The sequence below is a fragment of the Dendrobates tinctorius genome, unplaced genomic scaffold (genome assembly GCF_039654945.1).
Source record: "Dendrobates tinctorius isolate UK_male_01 unplaced genomic scaffold, ASM3965494v1 ptg000241l, whole genome shotgun sequence".
NCBI lineage: Eukaryota > Metazoa > Chordata > Amphibia > Anura > Dendrobatidae > Dendrobates > Dendrobates tinctorius.
This window is the reverse complement of record NW_027361908.1, coordinates 4216121-4232818: the sequence shown is the minus strand read 5'-3', so window position 1 is coordinate 4232818 and position 16698 is coordinate 4216121. Positions and strand designations below refer to the sequence as shown.

The following is a 16698-nucleotide window of genomic DNA, read 5'->3' as shown; positions in this document are numbered from 1 at the left end:
CAATTACTTCAATGTGGACCACTCTTATGGACATACAAGTGAACATAACTGCCCAGCGTTTTGCGTCGGCTTGGACTCTTCTAGTATGCCATGCAATGACAGACCACGGCCCGAATACATCCAGTCCGACGTTGGTAAAGGGAGGATCCATACTAAGTCTGTCTGACGGGAGATTGTCCATCTTTGGGTTTTGAGTCATGCCGCGGAGTTTGCGATAAGTGACACAGTTGAAGATGAGTTTACTCACACATCTCTTTGCCCCGACTATCCATCATCCAGCAGTTCGTAGATTCCCTTCGGTAAACAATCGACCCTGATGCTTCACCAAAACATGATGATGCTGTATGAGCAGAGTAGTGACATGATGATGACCAGGAATTATTACAGGGTGTTTTTCCACGAATTCCACATTGACTTCTTGAAGACGACCTCCAATTCTTAACAGCTCATTTTGGTCAATGATTGGATCAAGCTTTTTCAAGACACTGTCGCCAGAAATGGGTTGACCTTTGCTGAGGTTGTCTATTTCTTTGGCGTAACACTCACGTTGTATTGTACGAATGATCATGTTCTTGGCATTTTTCAGGTTTGGAGCAGTAAAGGCATGCTTGCAGTGGTGCCATCCTTTACAAGGCTTCTGACTGGTGGGTGATGTTGATTTGTAAGACTGAGCCACATGAATGAAGCAAGCAATGGCACAAACAAGCAAGTTCCAGGTTGAAAACCTGCTGAAATGGTGAGATTTGAGGTAATTGTCTGAAGCCACCGTAAGAAGAACGGATACCTGAGGGTGGATTTCTTCATCTGCATCTGGGTCTACCAGTTCAAAGGTGTCTGATTCGTCACTGTAAGGCGTTGAACGGTATAAGAATTCAGGGCCCATAAACCAGGTTGTGTCCTTAAGGTGTCTTGATTCAACAGATCTAGTTGCGTGATCCGCAGGATTGTGGTGTGTGGACACATAGCGCCACTGTTTAGGGTAAGTGGACCTGCTGATCCTTAGCACCCGATTGCTGACGTAAACATAAAAGCGTCGAGTTTCATTGTAAATGTACCGAAGCACTACCTTGCTGTCTGAGTAGAAATCAACGTCCTTGATTTCCAGGTCCATTTCCATCGAGATAAGTTCAGCTAACTCTACTGCTAGCACAGCCGCACAGAGTTCCAGTCTGGGTACTGTGTGTTCCTGGACTGGCGCTAGTCTTGTCCGGCTCATAACAAGCCTTACGTGGCATTGTTCTTTAATGTCAGTAGTCTTCAGATATGCTACTGCTGCAATCGCTTTGGTTGAGGCATCGCAGAAGATACAGAGCCTTTGCATCTTGACTTCTGTTGATGGTATGGAAGCGTATGGTCGTGCCACATAAAGATTTGACAAGGCCTCCAAAGATTTCTTCCATCTTACCCACAAATCTCTCTTCTCCATGGGAAGCGGATCATCCCATTCAGACATCTCTTGGGTGAAGTCTCTCAACATCATTTTACCTTGGATAGTTACAGGGGTTACAAATCCTAGAGGATCGTACAGGCTGTTTATCACAGACAGGACACCTCTGCGCGTGAAAGGTTTTTCTTCTTCATTGATCCGAAAAGTAAATGCATCTCTTTTCAAATCCCAGAGCAAACCAAGGCTCCGTTGCATGGAAAGGGAGTCTGTGTTTAAATCCAAGTCTTTCAGATCAGTTGAGTAATCTTGAGAGGGAAAAGCTGCCATCATTTTTTGGCTGTTGGAAGCAATTTTGTGCAGCCTCAAATTGGACAAAGCGAGCATTTCTTGTGTCCTTTTTAGGAGACTACCTGCCGATTCATCTGTGGGTGTGGATTTCAAGCAGTCGTCCACGTAGAAGTCCTTCTCTACAAGTGATCTAAGATCCGACCTATACTTTGCTTCGCCCTCTCTGGCTGAATGTCTAAGACCATAGATTGCGACAGCAGGGGAAGGGCCGTTCCCGAAGATGTGTACTCTCATCCAATACTCCACGATGTCTTTGTAGGGGTCATCATCGTGGTACCAGAAAAGCCTCATATAGTTTCTATGTTCTTTCTTGACAAGGAAGCAATGAAACATCTGTTGTATGTCAGCCATGAATGCCACTGCATCCTTGCGGAAGTGAAGTACTCCTAGAAGTCTGTTATTGAGGTCTGGGCAAGACAAAAAGACATCGTTTAGCGAGACACCTTCATATCTGGCGCTTGAGTCAAATACTACTCTTATCTGACGAGGTTTCTTAGAATGATACACACCAAAAATAGGTAAATACCAACATTCTTCGGAATCTGGAAGTACAGGTGCAATTTCTGCATGGCCATTCTGAAATATTTTCTCCATGAAGGCAAAGAAGTGCTCTCTCATTTCAGGTGCCTTCTGAAGTTTGCGTTTGAGAGAGACAAATCGACCGCAGACAGGTTCTCTGCTGTTGGGTAAGCGTTGCCTCTGGGGTTTAAATGGTAGAGGGGCCACCCAACTCTTTGACTCATCTCTCACCATCTCTCGATCCATGATGTCCAAAAACAGTCTGTCTTCTATGGGCATTGCTACCTTGTTGTCTTCTCTTGTTCTGTTGAAAACTGTGCACCCTATGTGATCTTGATCGCCGTCACATGCGTGGTCTTCACAGGAAGGATCAGCTAACAGACAAGGTGGGGGAGCTTTGTGTGGCAACTCTTTTATCAGGAAGCTATTCTCACATGGCTGGAAAAGAGACGGACATCTATTTTCAAGAGTATTAGTGAACATACTGCTGACTGAGGTCGGTTTGTGTGCTCCACCTAAACAGACGTCTCCTACAATGACCCATCCCAGGTCAAGACTCTGAGCATATGGGGTGTTCTGTAGGCTGTTAATCTGTCCTCTAGCCTTATGGACTCGTAGTATATCTCTTCCGAGGAATAAGACAATCGGCGCTTTTTGATCCAGTTCCAGTATCAGGTGGGCTGTACGCTTCAGATGAGGATGGTGAGCTGCTACCTTTGGCGTAGGTATCTCAGACCTATTGTCAGGAATCTGGTTGCATTCCAATATTGATGGCAAGGCTATGCAGGTTTGACCATCTATAGACTCTACCTTTAACCCAGTTGCTTTTCTCCCCGCCATCTCGACAGTACCCGCACATGTTTTCAAGGAGTAAGAGAACCGAGGCCAGCAATGTTGAAGGTGTCGAAGAGAAAGGACTTGGCTAGAGACCTGTTGCTCTGATCATCCAAGATGGCATACACCTTGATTGCCTTATCTCGGTTGCTGGCTGGGTAGACTCTGACAAGGCAGATCTTCGAGTAGGATCTTCCTGTTACAAGTTCCTTACAGATCTCTGTACACTGGGAAGTGATTACTGGAGTGTCTACGTCGGTGACCATCGGCTTTTCGCCGTACTCTTCTACTTGCGATAATACCCTTGAGAGCGTTCCAGAGTGTAAAGGCTGTGTACCACATTCCTCGCGTTTCACACTGGTTTCACAGTTCTTAGCGAAGTGCGAGGTCGTCGCACAGCATCTGAAACATATCTTGCTTTCTTTGAGAAAATCTTTGCGGTCTTCTAGAGACTTTTCCCTGAAGGCTCTGCATTTTAGCAGAGGATGTGGTTTCTTGTGTAGGGGGCAGTGTTTGCTGAAATCTTGAGGTTTGTCTTCCTCCGGGAAGGTCTTGCTTGCCCTGTAAGGAAAACCTGTGGGAGTAACATTAGTTTTGTGAACTGCCACTGGTGTTTTACAGGGTTTCACACCAGGGGCAGTGCTACATGACATAGTAAAATCAAAACTGGGGTCATTTCTAACTCTTGCTTGTTGAGTAACAAAGTCTACGAACACCTTAAAAGGGGGAAATGAGACCTTATGACTCTTTGTAACCTTACCTGTGACTGATCCACTTCTGTTTTTGAACAATTGGGTTGACACCTTTGGCGGTGTCCAGGTATGCCAACCCTGGCAGGTCTCCTTCTATCTAAGCAACCTGCACCTCCATTAACAAGTCACTCAGTTCCATGAGCTTTTGATAACCCTTATTTCCTATTCTGGTAAACTCATCAAGTCTTTTAATACAAAGCATTTTCAATAGCTTCTACTGACCCATAACAGTCGTCAAGTCTCTCCCACACCATAAGGAGGCCTATATGTGGGTAATTTATGTTAATGTTTCTGATTCTTTTGGCGTATTCAGCGGACTCGTTCTCAAGCCACTTTACCAGTAGATCTAACTGTTCACTACTAGAAAGATCTCAGTCTCTAATGGCATTCCGGAAAGAGGCTCACCATGCTCTACAGCTCTCAGCTAGATCGGTGAATTTTACAAGTCCCTTGTTCACCAGGTCCCGGCGAGCAAAGAACTTCGCAAAGTTCATAGTGACTGGGTCAGAGCCAACATGTGCTGGTGTGTTGTTGTCATGCTGTGTGTGTGGTGTATCCTCATACCTGTAAGGAGCTTCTGGTTTAGGATAGTCCGTATTATACCTTTCTGATGCAAAGAGTCTGGGTGGAGGCTGTACCTTCTGTTCTGTGGAATGGTAGCTGTGGTAGACATCTCTGTGCTAGACGTCCCCTTGCCTTTGGTAATGAAGTTCAGGGTTGGATCGATGGTAATCGGCATAGGCTGGTCGATGTGGTGCATCAGGGCTGTCATCCATGCTGGAATGTTGACGGACGTACTCTGCGACACGCTGCGCTGGATCTTGCTGCTCTAGATCTGGTCCGGGAATGTTGCTGCATCTGTCACAATCAGGATCCTTCATAGCTTCCAAATACTCTGCTTTATCTATTGCAGCTGCTGTCTCCTTGTCTGCCACAAGTTTTTCTAGCTCTGCTTGCAAACGTGAAGTTTCCGCTTCTCTCTCTGCCTGCAGACGTGTGGTTTCCACTTCTCTCCGCCTGTTTCCGCTTTAAGTGAATCTCTCGGCGAATGAGGATCTTGCTTTGGCTGTCTCGGCTTCGGCGCGAGCGACAGCAGCGAGATCTGCTAATGACGACCTGCTGGAGCTTGCTCGTGACCTCGTTTTCAGTGAGGATGTGCTGTTTCGAGACATTGTGAGCTTGGCTTCGTACTGCTGAGTACACTAGAGGGAGACAGTCTATGCACGGCTGGCTTCCGCTTTGCGGGAAAGATGTAGCACTTGTTGGCGGGCTGCAGTAGCGTTCTGCGGCTGTATAGCGGCTGCTGTGATACCCATATGCGAAGCAGTGTGGGTGTTAGCGGTCCCGTACAGTCTATGCAATCACCGCGCGCGACCAGCGGTCCTTTACTGAACCCTGGGCTCTTGTTCCCTGCGGCTGTATGGCGGCTGCTGTAATAATAATAATAATAATATAATAAATTTTATTTCTATTGCGCTGACATATTCCACAGCACTTTACATTTCAGAGGGGACTTGTACAGACAATATACATTACAGCATAGCAATAATCACATAGATCATAACAGATACCAAGAGGAATGAGGGCCCTGCTCGCAAGCTTACAATCTATGAGGAAAAAAAGGGGAGACACGAAAGGTGGGTGGTAACAGTTGCCCTGATTGTATGGACCAGCCATAATGTTAAGTGTGTAACAGTACAGATGCAGAGGGCTAATGGATGCATAAAGCATGTGGGAACATGATGCGGGGAACCTGGTTATGGTAAAAAACTTTTGGCTGTGCCACACAGGGATAGATTAGGTTAATATGTTGAGGCAATAGGCCAGTCTGAATAAATGCGTTTTCAGGGCGCGCGTAAAATTGTTGGAATTGGGGACTAATCGCATTGACCTGGGAAGTGCATTCCAAAGAAATGGCGCAGCACGTGTATAGTCTTGAAGACGGGAGTGGGAGGTTCTGATTATTGAGGATGCTAACCTCAGGTCATCAGCAGAACGGAGGGCGCGGGTAGGATGATATACTGAAACAAGGGAAGAGATGTAGGGTGGTGCTGAGCAATGAAGAGCTTTGTGGGTGAGGGTAATAAGTTTGTACTGGATTCTGGAGGGGATGGGTAGCCAGTGTAATGACTGGCACAAGGTAGAGGCATCAGTGTAACGATTGGCGAGGAATATGATCCTGGCAGCTGCATTCAAGACAGATTGGAGGGGGGAGAGTTGGGTAAGAGGGAGACCGATTAGAAGGGAGTTACAATAGTCGAGACGAGAATGAATAAGAGAAACAGTCAGAGTTTTTGCAGAGTCAAACGTAAGAAAAGGTCGAATTCTAGAAATGTTTTTGAGGTGCAGATAACAAGAGCGAGCCAGTGATCGGATGTGGGGGACAAAGGAAAGCTCAGAGTCAAGTATGACCCCAAGACAGCGGGCATGTTGCTGGGGAGTAATAGTAGAACCACACACGGAAATGGCAATGTCGGGTATAGGTACATTAGTAGCGGGAGGAAACACAAGGAGTTCAGTCTTTGACAGGTTCAGTTTCAGATATAGTGAGGACATGATGTTAGACACAGCGTTTAGACAATTGCCGGTGTTTTCTAGAAAGGCTGGCGTGATGTCAGGAGAAGAAGCGTATAACTGGGTGTCGTCAGCATAGAGATGGTACTGGAAACCAAATCTACTGATTGTTTGACCAATAGGGGCAGTATACAAAGAGAAGGGGCCTAGTAATACCTGTTTGCGGTGCAGTCTGGGTGATAGCGGTCCCTTACAGTCTGTGTAACCACTGCCTGCGACTGGCGGTTCCGTTTTACTCGTATTCGCTATCGCTGGTGTTTAGCATCTGTTTTAGCGTTCTGCCTTCATACACGTTGACATGGTGTGCAATTCAGCATTCAGCATAAACCACTGTTCTGTGTTCCAAATAAGCAGACTGTTCTCTGTAGTGTAACTTGCTTATTGGTGAACAGTGTAGCACATGCGCGGTAAAACTATAAGGAATACAAACAACATGGGTAAGTATTGGGGAGATGATCACACAGCTAACACATTTATAAAAAGTGTAAGGTGATGCAAACATTACATAAGAATACATGAATAGAGATTACATTCACTGTGAACTGGCAGCTAAACAGTTAATAACATCTCCTGGCTGCTTGACAGTAAATAACACCTCTGTAAATCACTGCATTGCAAGAAAACACTGATCCTTACCAGATATGCTTTACCCAGATAGCGATTCAAGTAGAGAATTCAGAGGAAAAACAAAGATTAACAGGAGGACAAAATTCACATATGCTTCATATGAAATACACAAAAGGAAAATGGCATCTCCCTCATCCCAGAATACACTACTTCGTTACTACAATGCATTGCTTCAATCCCAAAGTGCATTGCTTCTGTTAAAGGCACAGGCTGTAAATGCTATTTAAGACGCAGCTATAAATTCAGCCACCACTAGAGGGTGCTATAACTAACCCAGCACATAATACAAACATATTGCCTTATTCAGAGCACATAACTCAACAGACTGCCCTATACCCAGAGGGCAGGACAGCTAGTACAAAATAAAATAGAAAGTGGATTTGGTCAAACTGTTCGACCAAGTAAGATTTAAGAAAACCTGACATGGGCTTGTATTTTTGGAGGGATCTATAGGGTTGGTAGAGGGATGGATCTCTCCCTCCTCTATGGGTTTGGGGAGTGGTCCACAAAATCCATTTAAACTCTCAGTTCAGGTTTGGGTGTATCAGTTTTGTGTTTGGCTTCATATGCAGCAGCGCTCAAGGTGCTGTGATTGTATGCCTGCCTGTGTGAAGTTAACACAGGCCAGATCCAGCGACATGGACGTACACGGTAGCGCCCAAGAATTTACAGGGGTGCAAGTGCTAGCGACACAGGACTTTAACCCCTTCACGAGCAGAGCTATTTCCGCTTTTGCGTTTTCGTTTTTTACTCCCCTTCTTCCCAGAGCCATAACTTTTTTCAAAATGGCCATGTGAGGGCTTGTTTTTTGTGAGACAAGTTGTACTTTTTAACGACACCATGGGTTTTAACATATTGCGTACTGGAAAACAGGAAAAAAATTCAAGTGTAGGGGGGAGTCCGACATTGGCATACTATTAGAATTAGAATTTGGACATTAAAAGACATTAGCTTAACTTGCTTTGGTTACTGTCTCACTAAATTCACTGGTGGAAAATGCTGCTGCTCTACAACACACATTTAATTAATAAAAAAGTTATAGGGAGTGCTGCCTTAATGATGATTCTCTATTTTTAATACAAGTCAATAATAGTAGATATGAAACCAATCACTTTTATTGATGTGTAGATGGAAGAAGCTGTGGCAGCCTTGTGAGCACTGTGGCAAGAAAGCAACAACCCTTCAATCAGCTGATTAATGAGAGCTTAGGTTCGGACTACCGCTGATCTGACATTAATAACCTTAAAGGGAACCTTTCAGCAGGATTCCCCAATATAAAGTATGGCCACCACCTTTAAGGTGCCTGTTACAGGATTCTAGTAAGCCATATGCAAGTCCCTAATACCCTCCGCAGAGCACAAAAATACAATTTATTACACCATCATATCTTGCTCTCCGGTCAGATGGGTGTTCCTGGTCTTGATCTGGCATCTCCTCTCTCAACACATTCACCGTCCTCCTGCTTGTTTGTCCTACGTCAGCAACACAGTGTCCCCAATCGCGCTCCAGTGCAGGCGTACTTCGCTCTATGATGCTGAGGACATATCAAAGTACTGTAATGCCCATGTGCCAGGAGAGGTTAAAGGGTGCCAATGACCTATAAGTAAAGCCGAAACAAGCACATGACAGTACTTTGCTCTGAACTTTGAGCAAAATAAACCTGTGCATGAGCGCTATTGGGGACAGTGTGTGGATGACGTAGGATGGTTCATCTCCATGAATCAAGGCAAGAGAACGGCGATTGCGAGGAGGCGTTAAAAGAAGACCAGCAATGCCCATCAGACTGGACCATATGGGGGTATAATAAATGGTATTTTTCGAAGTATGCAGAGGGGATTGGGGACTAGCATACAGCTAACTAACATAGTGTAAAAAGAGGCCTTTAAGGTGGTGGCCGTAGTTTATATTGGAAAAAACTGGTGACAGGTTCCCTCTAAGGCAGGTCATCAATATTAAAATTCTGAAAAACCTTTAATACTAAATAAAAGTGCAATGAAAAATTGTAAATCCTTTTGGGTGTATATGTCCAAGCTATTCAAGGCAAATTCCAATTTAGATATACAGCATCTGTCTTTAACAGTATGAATCGGAGATAGTCCCGATCATTACTAGATAATTGTTTTTCCAGGCCAGGGATACACGTCGGCAGGCACATTATCTGTATCATGCTGAATTCTTACCGTGTGTAATTTACAGTTTATATGCTGCTTTCATACTTGTGATCACATGCCAACGAGCTTCTCTTCCAGATTGTACCATCATTATCAGAGGGCATAACTATAGAATGAGAAGGGGTACAAATCGTGAGGCAGCACCAATTGGAGGAGGTACTCCATGTAAATAAAAGGTTTTGTTTTGATATAATTTGTTACAAATGTTAATGGATTTCTAACATCTACCAGACAGAATAATAATATAACTGTCATAACGACCATTTATTTACATAGAAGAAAAATAACACTTTTGCGTGTTTGTTGCAACAAGATTTCAGAAAATAGAAGCCTATTAATTTGACCAGTCTGGTAATGTCATGTGAGCATGGTTTTAGAAATCTGAAGCCTACTAACCCTTTGGGTAGTGTGGTAATTTCATATGAGCTTGGCATCAGCAAATAAGTCTATTAACCCTTTGGGCAGTGTGGTAATGTCATTTGAGATGGATGGCGATGAACTCAAAGTTGGAATTAAACCTACTTGGATCGATGATTACTCAAAATACCAAAACGACACTGGAAGTGAATAGGAGAATAGCTATGGGAAAATCAACAATGAAGTCACTGGACAAGGTCTTCAAATCGAGGAACAATTCATTGGCGTCGAAGGCATGGTTTGCACATAGTTTTGGTCTTTTCTGTGGTAATGTACGGATGTGAAACCTGGACAATAAAGAAACAAGACAGAAGAATTGACACCTTTGAAATGTGCTGCTGGAAAAAGATGGTATGAATACAATAGATGGCAACAAGAATAAACAAATCAATTTTGGAACAAATCAAGCCAGACCTGTCACTTGAAGCAAGGATCACCAAGCTATGACTTGCCTACTTTGAACACATATAAAGAGAACAATCACTGGAGGAGGACATTTTAGTCAGAAGAATAGAAGGAACAAGATGAAGACCAGCAGCCTGATGGATTGGTAATATCTGTTACACAGTGTGGGAAAGACTATAGGTGCAACATGAAGGGATGAGGGGAAGCCCAAACACTAGGGAATGGGAAAGTGGAGTACACCCTGCCTCCCCTACTGTCCCTAAATTGGTTCCACACCAATCACTGAGCAGGAACCTAAGCCCTGTATATCCCTAGAGCTAGGCCCTGGTTAGGGAGGGGGTGAGAATGCGCACAGGTCAGTCCCCACTGATAACTGAAGACAACAAGGGAGACAAACAAGGAGATAGGAACTTAGTTTGAGCATATTGCAGAGAAATCACACCAAATGCCCTCCAAGAGCAACAGAGAGGAAGTGAGCAGTCAGCTACAGCTCCAAGCCTTCACAAGGGATAAAGTGAATATCACCAGTGACTCCCTGAAGCAGGCTAGGAGTTTATAAACACCAAGGTCCAGGTGTGTCAATTAGAGCAGGAGGGAGGTTGCCGCTGGGTGTCCAAAAGTCAGAAGGATTAAGAAGGTGTGTGCAATGCCAAATGGAGAGACCTTCTGCAGCCAGACTGTTGCATCTGACACACCTGTGACATTACCAAGATAGTGGAGAAGACACTGGTGGACCTATCTAAGCGTGCACAAGATTGACCTTCCTATAGAGCATACATCCATCAGTCACCATGGCTTCAGATCAAGCTGAAGGATGTTAAAAAATACCGCTTGGTAATGTTTAAGAAGATGGAAGTCTTCCCCACATTCTCCCTCGAAGCCATGCATTTTATTGTGATGTGTAAAGTGACATGTTATTAATGATATTGTAGATTGTCCGACAGTTAGAGTTAATTATTGTGACTAGCTCAGAGTGGGATGGGCTAAAGTGAAGGGACAGTTTCCTGACAGGAGGTCATTTAGGGCTCATCCTTCAGTAAAACCAGACCTGAGGCCTGACTAGTCAGTAGAGCCGCATGACGTTGGTGTCCCTGATGTGAGTGGAGACTGAGACAGTGGATAGCAAGATCTGGAGTAGAGACAGAAAGACAGAGTGATGTATTGGAGATGGGTCCTGGGACAGGAAACATAGCAGTATTATCCTCGAGTTTGCATCTCAGAGGTAATGGGCTAGAACGGAACAGGAAACGTGATATGAGAGTGACCCAGGGGATCCAAGGTGTCGGCAAGCAGAGAAGCTAAGTAATGGCCATAGTGGCAAACTACAGTAGCTCTCCTAGGTGGAAAAAGGATTCGGGACTGCGGCTTGAGAATAAGACTCTCACTTACTAGACTGTAGTATTGTGCTGGGTTGTTGTGAAGACAGAGGACTTTGTGGACAGACGCAAGTAAGCCTGGAAAAGGTAGCAAGACTGTGTGTGAAGATGCTCCATGTTATAAAGGAAACGTTCGTGAAGTTATGCGTCTGCTAGATAGTGTACGTAATCGTCACTAAGTTAAGTAAAAGTCTGTTTCTGTGTGGCTGGTGGTCTCCATCATTGAACCTCTCACCATCTGATCCTGGCGTCATGCAGCTGCAAGGGTGTAACGCCCTCGTACACAAAGTCCACACATCCAGCCAGGCTCCCCAGCTTCATGTAGAGTGCTGGGGTGCGAACGACGAATACTTCGCCCCCAGATACCACCCCACGTTACAATGCCATATGACCCTGGTGGCTGCCCACAGAAACCTATTCACGCTTTGGGCAGTGTGGTAATGTGGTGTGAGCCTGAGGCAGCACACAGAAACCTGTTCAGGCAGTGTGGTAATGCCATGTGGGCTGGTGGCAGCACACAGAAACCTGTTCAGGCAGTGTGGTAATGCCATGTGGGCTGGTGGCAGCACACAGAAACCTGTTCAGGCAGTGTGGTAATGTCATGTGGGCTGGTGGCAGCACAAAGAAACCTCTTCAGGCAGTGTGGTAATGCCATGTGAGCCTGAGGCAGCACACAGAAACCTCTTCAGGCAGTGTGGTAATGCCATGTGGGCTGGTGGCAGCACACAGAAACCTCTTCAGGCAGTGTGGTAATGCCATGTGGGCTGGTGGCAGCACACAGAAACCTCTTCAGGCAGTGTGGTAATGCCATGTGGGCTGGTGGCAGCACACAGAAACCTCTTCAGGCAGTGTGGTAATGTCGTGTGAGCCTGAGGCAGCACACAGAAACCTCTTCAGGCAGTGTGGTAATGCCATGTGGGCTGGTGGCAGCACACAGAAACCTCTTCAAGCAGTGTGGTAATGCCATGTGGGCTGGTGGCAGCACACAGAAACCTCTTCAGGCAGTGTGGTAATGCCATGTGGGCTGGTGGCAGCACACAGAAACCTCTTCAGGCAGTGTGGTAATGCCATGTGGGCTGGTGGCAGCACACAGAAACCTCTTCAGGCAGTGTGGTAATGCCATGTGAGCTGGTGGCAGCACACAGAAACCTCTTCAGGCAGTGTGGTAATGCCATGTGGGCTGGTGGCAGCACACAGAAACCTCTTCAGGCAGTGTGGTAATGTCGTGTGAGCCTGAGGCAGCACACAGAAACCTCTTCAGGCAGTGTGGTAATGCCATGTGGGCTGGTGGCAGCACACAGAAACCTCTTCAGGCAGTGTGGTAATGCCATGTGGGCTGGTGGCAGCACACAGAAACCTCTTCAGGCAGTGTGGTAATGCCATGTGAGCCTGAGGCAGCACACAGAAACCTCTTCAGGCAGTGTGGTAATGCCATGTGGGCTGGTGGCAGCACACAGAAACCTCTTCAGGCAGTGTGGTAATGCCATGTGGGCTGGTGGCAGCACACAGAAACCTCTTCAGGCAGTGTGGTAATGCCATGTGGGCTGGTGGCAGCACACAGAAACCTCTTCAGGCAGTGTGGTAATGCCATGTGGGCTGGTGGCAGCACACAGAAACCTCTTCAGGCAGTGTGGTAATGTCCTGTGAGCCTGAGGCAGCACACAGAAACCTCTTCAGGCAGTGTGGTAATGTCGTGTGAGCCTGAGGCAGCACACAGAAACCTCTTCAGGCAGTGTGGTAATGCCATGTGGGCTGGTGGCAGCACACAGAAACCTCTTCAGGCAGTGTGGTAATGCCATGTGGGCTGGTGGCAGCACACAGAAACCTCTTCAGGCAGTGTGGTAATGCCATGTGGGCTGGTGGCAGCACACAGAAACCTCTTCAGGCAGTGTGGTAATGCCATGTGGGCTGGTGGCAGCACACAGAAACCTCTTCAGGCAGTGTGGTAATGTCCTGTGAGCCTGAGGCAGCACACAGAAACCTCTTCAGGCAGTGTGGTAATGTCATGTGAGCCTGAGGCAGCACACAGAAACCTCTTCAGGCAGTGTGGTAATGCCATGTGGGCTGGTGGCAGCACACAGAAACCTCTTCAGGCAGTGTGGTAATGCCATGTGGGCTGGTGGCAGCACACAGAAACCTCTTCAGGCAGTGTGGTAATGCCATGTGGGCTGGTGGCAGCACACAGAAACCTCTTCAGGCAGTGTGGTAATGTCGTGTGAGCCTGAGGCAGCACACAGAAACCTCTTCAGGCAGTGTGGTAATGCCATGTGGGCTGGTGGCAGCACACAGAAACCTCTTCAAGCAGTGTGGTAATGCCATGTGGGCTGGTGGCAGCACACAGAAACCTCTTCAGGCAGTGTGGTAATGCCATGTGGGCTGGTGGCAGCACACAGAAACCTCTTCAGGCAGTGTGGTAATGCCATGTGGGCTGGTGGCAGCACACAGAAACCTCTTCAGGCAGTGTGGTAATGCCATGTGAGCTGGTGGCAGCACACAGAAACCTCTTCAGGCAGTGTGGTAATGCCATGTGGGCTGGTGGCAGCACACAGAAACCTCTTCAGGCAGTGTGGTAATGTCGTGTGAGCCTGAGGCAGCACACAGAAACCTCTTCAGGCAGTGTGGTAATGCCATGTGGGCTGGTGGCAGCACACAGAAACCTCTTCAGGCAGTGTGGTAATGCCATGTGGGCTGGTGGCAGCACACAGAAACCTCTTCAGGCAGTGTGGTAATGCCATGTGAGCCTGAGGCAGCACACAGAAACCTCTTCAGGCAGTGTGGTAATGCCATGTGGGCTGGTGGCAGCACACAGAAACCTCTTCAGGCAGTGTGGTAATGCCATGTGGGCTGGTGGCAGCACACAGAAACCTCTTCAGGCAGTGTGGTAATGCCATGTGGGCTGGTGGCAGCACACAGAAACCTCTTCAGGCAGTGTGGTAATGCCATGTGGGCTGGTGGCAGCACACAGAAACCTCTTCAGGCAGTGTGGTAATGCCATGTGGGCTGGTGGCAGCACACAGAAACCTCTTCAGGCAGTGTGGTAATGTCCTGTGAGCCTGAGGCAGCACACAGAAACCTCTTCAGGCAGTGTGGTAATGTCGTGTGAGCCTGAGGCAGCACACAGAAACCTCTTCAGGCAGTGTGGTAATGCCATGTGGGCTGGTGGCAGCACACAGAAACCTCTTCAGGCAGTGTGGTAATGTCCTGTGAGCCTGAGGCAGCACACAGAAACCTCTTCAGGCAGTGTGGTAATGCCATGTGGGCTGGTGGCAGCGGTCTGCACTGTGTGCACTCTCCCTATCACTTATCATAGACAACTAGTTTTTCTTCCAGCTGCATGCTGCCCACTAGCGGCCGCGGGTGGAATCGCGACAGTCAGTACGCGTCGCTGAGCTGCAGAAGGAAGGGCTGCTAATTGATCCCCGCTCAGTAATTCAGGAGCAGCCCTGTGGAGGAAATCATGCCGGCTGTGGACAAGCTGCTGTTGGAGGAGGCTTTGCTGGACAGCCCCCAGGTAAGAGCTGGTGAGGGGCGCAGATTGTTGATGCTGCTCCTGTAAATCGATGCACGGGAACAAAGTCTGTCCAATGCGGTAATAAGGGGCAGGCTAACGGCAACAGAGGCTGTGGCGTCGTACACCAGGAACGAAGAAGGGCTCGTACCCGGATGCTGGGTTTGTTGTGTCTGTGCATCCCTCCACACAGGAACTGGTCACATGACTGCTGTGGACGTGGGTTAATGCCCTGTTGCTGTGTAATGTCATTCTACGGAACCGTCGGTGTGCCAGACTGCCGTGTAATGTCACCCTGCCCCCTGTTGGCACTCTCGGTGTGCCAGGCTGCTGTGTAGTGTCCCCCTGCTGTCACTCTCGGTGTGTGAGGCCTGTGGGAGGAGAGAGACCAGGTTGTGTACTAGGGCACGGATACTGCCTGTCTCTTCCATGGCTCTCCGTGCATTGTCCACTTCACAGAACTAAGTACTTTCATACACCTTTATTCCTGCCACCAGTCCTCTGCTGTCTGGTATTGCTAATATGACTGACATCTAATGAGTAACTGTCCTCAGAACCTCAGGTCCCCTGGCATCTAGTGAGTTACTAATGTCCTCAGAACCCCAGGACTCCTGGCATCTAGTGAGTTACTAATGTCCTCAGAACCCCAGGACTCCTGGCATCTAGTGAGTTACTAATGTCCTCAGAACACCAGGACTCCTGGCATCTAGTGAGTTACTAATGTCCTCAGAACCCAGGTCTCCTGGCATCTAGTGAGTTACTAATGTCCTCAGAACCCAGGTCTCCTGGCGTCTAGTGAGTTACTAAAGTTCTCAAAACCCCAGGTCTCCTGGCGTCTAGTGAGTTACTAATGTCCTGAGAACGAACCCCAGGTCTCCTGGCGTCCAGTGAGTTACTAATGTCCTCAGAACCCCAGGTCCCCTGGCATCTAGTGAGTTACTAATGTCCTCAGAACACCAGGACTCCTGGCATCTAGTGAGTTACTAATGTCCTCAGAACCCTAGGTTTCCTGGCATCTAGTGAGTTACTAATGTCCTCAGAACCCAGGTCTCCTGGCATCTAGTGAGTTACTAATGTCCTCAGAACCCCAGGTCTCCTGGCATCTAGTGAGTTACTAATGTCCTCAGAACCCAGGTCTCCTGGCATCTAGTGAGTTACTAATGTCCTCAGAACCCCAGGTTTCCTGGCGTCTAGTGAGTTACTAATGTCCTCAGAACCCCAGGTCTCCTGGCGTCCAGTGAGTTACTAATGTCCTCAGAACCCCAGGTCTCCTGGCGTCTAGTGAGTTACTAATGTCCTCAGAACCCCAGGTCTCCTGGCGTCTAGTGAGTTACTAAAGTTCTCAAAACCCCAGGTCTCCTGGCGTCTAGTGAGTTACTAATGTCCTGAGAACGAACCCCAGGTCTCCTGGCGTCCAGTGAGTTACTAATGTCCTCAGAACCCCAGGTCCCCTGGCATCTAGTGAGTTACTAATGTCCTCAGAACCCCAGGTTTCCTTTCATCTAGTGAGTTACTAATGTCCTCAGAACCCCAGGTCTCCTGGCGTCTAGTGAGTTACTAAAGTTCTCAAAACCCCAGGTCTCCTGGCATCCAGTGAGTTACTAATGTCCTGAGAACGAACCCCAGGTCTCCTGGCGTCCAGTGAGTTACTAATGTCTTCAGAACCCCAGGTCCCCTGGCATCTAGTGAGTCACTAAAGTTCTCAGAACCCCAGGTCTCCTGGCATCTAGTGAGTCACTAAAGTTCTCAGAACCCCAGGTCTCCTGGCATCTAGTGAGTC

General features: G+C 47.4%; 1 protein-coding gene across 2 annotated transcripts in view; it reads left to right on the top strand.

Moving 5' to 3' along the window:
• The first annotated feature begins 14743 nt into the window (after positions 1-14743).
• The window catches only part of APPL2 (adaptor protein, phosphotyrosine interacting with PH domain and leucine zipper 2), a 126641-nt gene continuing 124686 nt past the window's right edge, over positions 14744-16698 (top strand). For both annotated transcript variants that reach the window (XM_073556923.1, XM_073556922.1), the window contains exon 1: positions 14744-14921. In XM_073556923.1, the coding sequence (XP_073413024.1) occupies positions 14868-14921 (54 nt within the window). In that variant the 5' untranslated portion in view covers positions 14744-14867. The remainder of the gene's footprint in view (positions 14922-16698) is intronic.